Raw genomic sequence first — 1,699 nt, 5'->3', positions numbered from 1 at the left:
CACTTAAGGGTTATGAAGGTTCCTGGAACAAGATATTTTCCAGAGCAGAAGAGCTAATGTCTTTTTAAGCCTAAAGTCAGTGATAAATACCTGTAACAGGTGGGACTTCTGGCTTTTTAGGAGGTGCCACAGACACTTTCTTTTCAGGGACAACTTCTTTGGGAGCCTCAGGCACTTAAAAGATATTAGTAAAATTACATTTAGGGGTTATGAGACTGTTGGAACAAAACATTTTCAAGAGCAGAAGGGTTATATCTTTTTAAGTCTAAGGTGAGTGACAAGTACCTTTAACAGGTGGGACTTCAGGCTTTTTAGGAGGTGTCACAGACACTTTCTTTTCAGGGACAACTTCTTGAGGAACTTCAGGCACTTAAAAAACATTAGTAAAATTACACTTAGGGGTTATGAGACTGCTAGAATAAAGCATTTTCAAAAGCAGAAGTGTTTTATCTTCTTAAATCTGAGGTGAGTGGCAAGTACCTGTAACAGGTGCAACTTCAGGCTTTTTAGGAGGCACCACTGGTGCTTTCTTTTCAGGGACAATTTCTTGAGGAACTTCAGGCACTTAAAAGATATTAGTAGTTTTACATTTAGATTAATGAGGTCAATGGACTAAAAATATTTCCAAGAGCAGAAGAGGTATTTCTTCTTTAGGTAAGGACACGAGTGAATAATACCTGAAACTGGTCGGGCTTCTGGTTTTTTGGGTGGTGCCCTGGGAAATTTCGGTTCTGGGACAACTTCTTGAGCAACTTCAGGCACTTGAAAGATATTAGTAGTTTTAAAGTTAAGTTATTGAAGAGCAATGGGCTAAAATTATTCTTGAGAAAAGTAATATTTCTTCAAAATGAGGTCAGGGCTAACATGTACCTGTGACAGGGGGGGCATCTGGTTTTTTGGGTGGTGCCTTGGGAATTATCTTTTCTGGGACAACTTCTTGAGCAACTTGAGGCACTTAAAAGATATTAGTATTTTTAGAATTTATGAATAGTGAAGGCATATATTACAATGATTAGGAAGAACACAAGACAATATTTTTTCTTCTTAACAGGGCAGTGTGAATAAATACCTTTAGCAGGTGGGGCTTCTGGCTTTTTGGGCACAACCACAGACATTTTCTTTTCAGGGACAACTTCTTTAGGAGTTTCAGGAACTTTGAAGATATTAGTATTTTTTAGTCAGAGATTATAATGGGGTAATATTGCCAACACATTTACCCAAGCAAATACAGTTTATGAGACGGGCAGACGCATCTATATATACACTTTTCCCAGCCCCCTGCAACAGGTGACCAACAACACATGGAAGAATAAATACCTTTAGCAGGTGGAGCTTCTGGCTTTTTAGGAGGAGCCACAGGCACTTTCTTCTCAGGGATGACTTCCTTTGGTGGTACCTCAGGAACTTTAAAGACATTGGTAATTTGTGTTTAGAAAAGGTGAAAAAAATTGCTGACTGTACCATGTCATTATACACTAAGATATTCTGATTAACTTCTGACTTTCTTTTCTTTAGAATCATACCACCTTTATGTTGTCGTATTTATATACATAATTTTCTAGCTAGAATAACAGTTTTCTCCCTAGTATGTATGGCTCTGACATTACCTGCAGGGGGAGGACTCTCCGGTTTGGGAGGAAGAGCTTCAGGCACCTTCTTTTCTGGAACAGCAGCCTTGGGCACCTCAGGCACTTTAAAG

General features: G+C 38.9%; 1 protein-coding gene across 1 annotated transcript; it reads right to left on the bottom strand.

Annotated features, from left to right (window-relative positions):
* Window positions 1-24: 24 nt before the first annotated feature.
* Window positions 25-1,689, bottom strand: LOC145719027 (uncharacterized). The gene is made up of 8 exons (XM_081810539.1): window positions 1,608-1,689; window positions 1,318-1,404; window positions 1,070-1,153; window positions 871-954; window positions 678-761; window positions 481-564; window positions 286-369; window positions 25-174 (listed from the first exon to the last, which is right to left on the bottom strand). Exons 3-8 carry the CDS (start codon window positions 1,113-1,115, stop codon window positions 77-79), a joined length of 480 nt encoding a protein of 159 aa, XP_081666665.1. The 5' UTR covers window positions 1,116-1,153; window positions 1,318-1,404; window positions 1,608-1,689; the 3' UTR covers window positions 25-76.
* Window positions 1,690-1,699: the final 10 nt, after the last annotated feature.

Source organism: Leptonychotes weddellii, unplaced genomic scaffold (assembly GCF_054177405.1).
Source record: "Leptonychotes weddellii isolate Sample4059 unplaced genomic scaffold, ASM5417740v2 HiC_scaffold_28506, whole genome shotgun sequence".
Taxonomy (NCBI): domain Eukaryota; kingdom Metazoa; phylum Chordata; class Mammalia; order Carnivora; family Phocidae; genus Leptonychotes; species Leptonychotes weddellii.
This window is presented reverse-complemented; position numbering and strand designations above follow the sequence as displayed.

What these genes read in the sequence shown, in the direction of transcription:
- LOC145719027 (XM_081810539.1), bottom strand. Translation starts at nt 1,115, where the DNA reads ATGTCTGTGGTTGTGCCCAAAAAGCCAGAAGCCCCACCTGCTAAAG. An exon ending in AGATGCCCCCCCTGTCACAG is followed by an intron (nt 762 to 870) that starts GTACATGTTAGC and finishes ATATCTTTCAAG; the next exon opens with TGCCTGAAGTTGCTCAAGAA. An exon ending in AGAAGCCCGACCAGTTTCAG is followed by an intron (nt 565 to 677) that starts GTATTATTCACT and finishes ATATCTTTTAAG; the next exon opens with TGCCTGAAGTTCCTCAAGAA.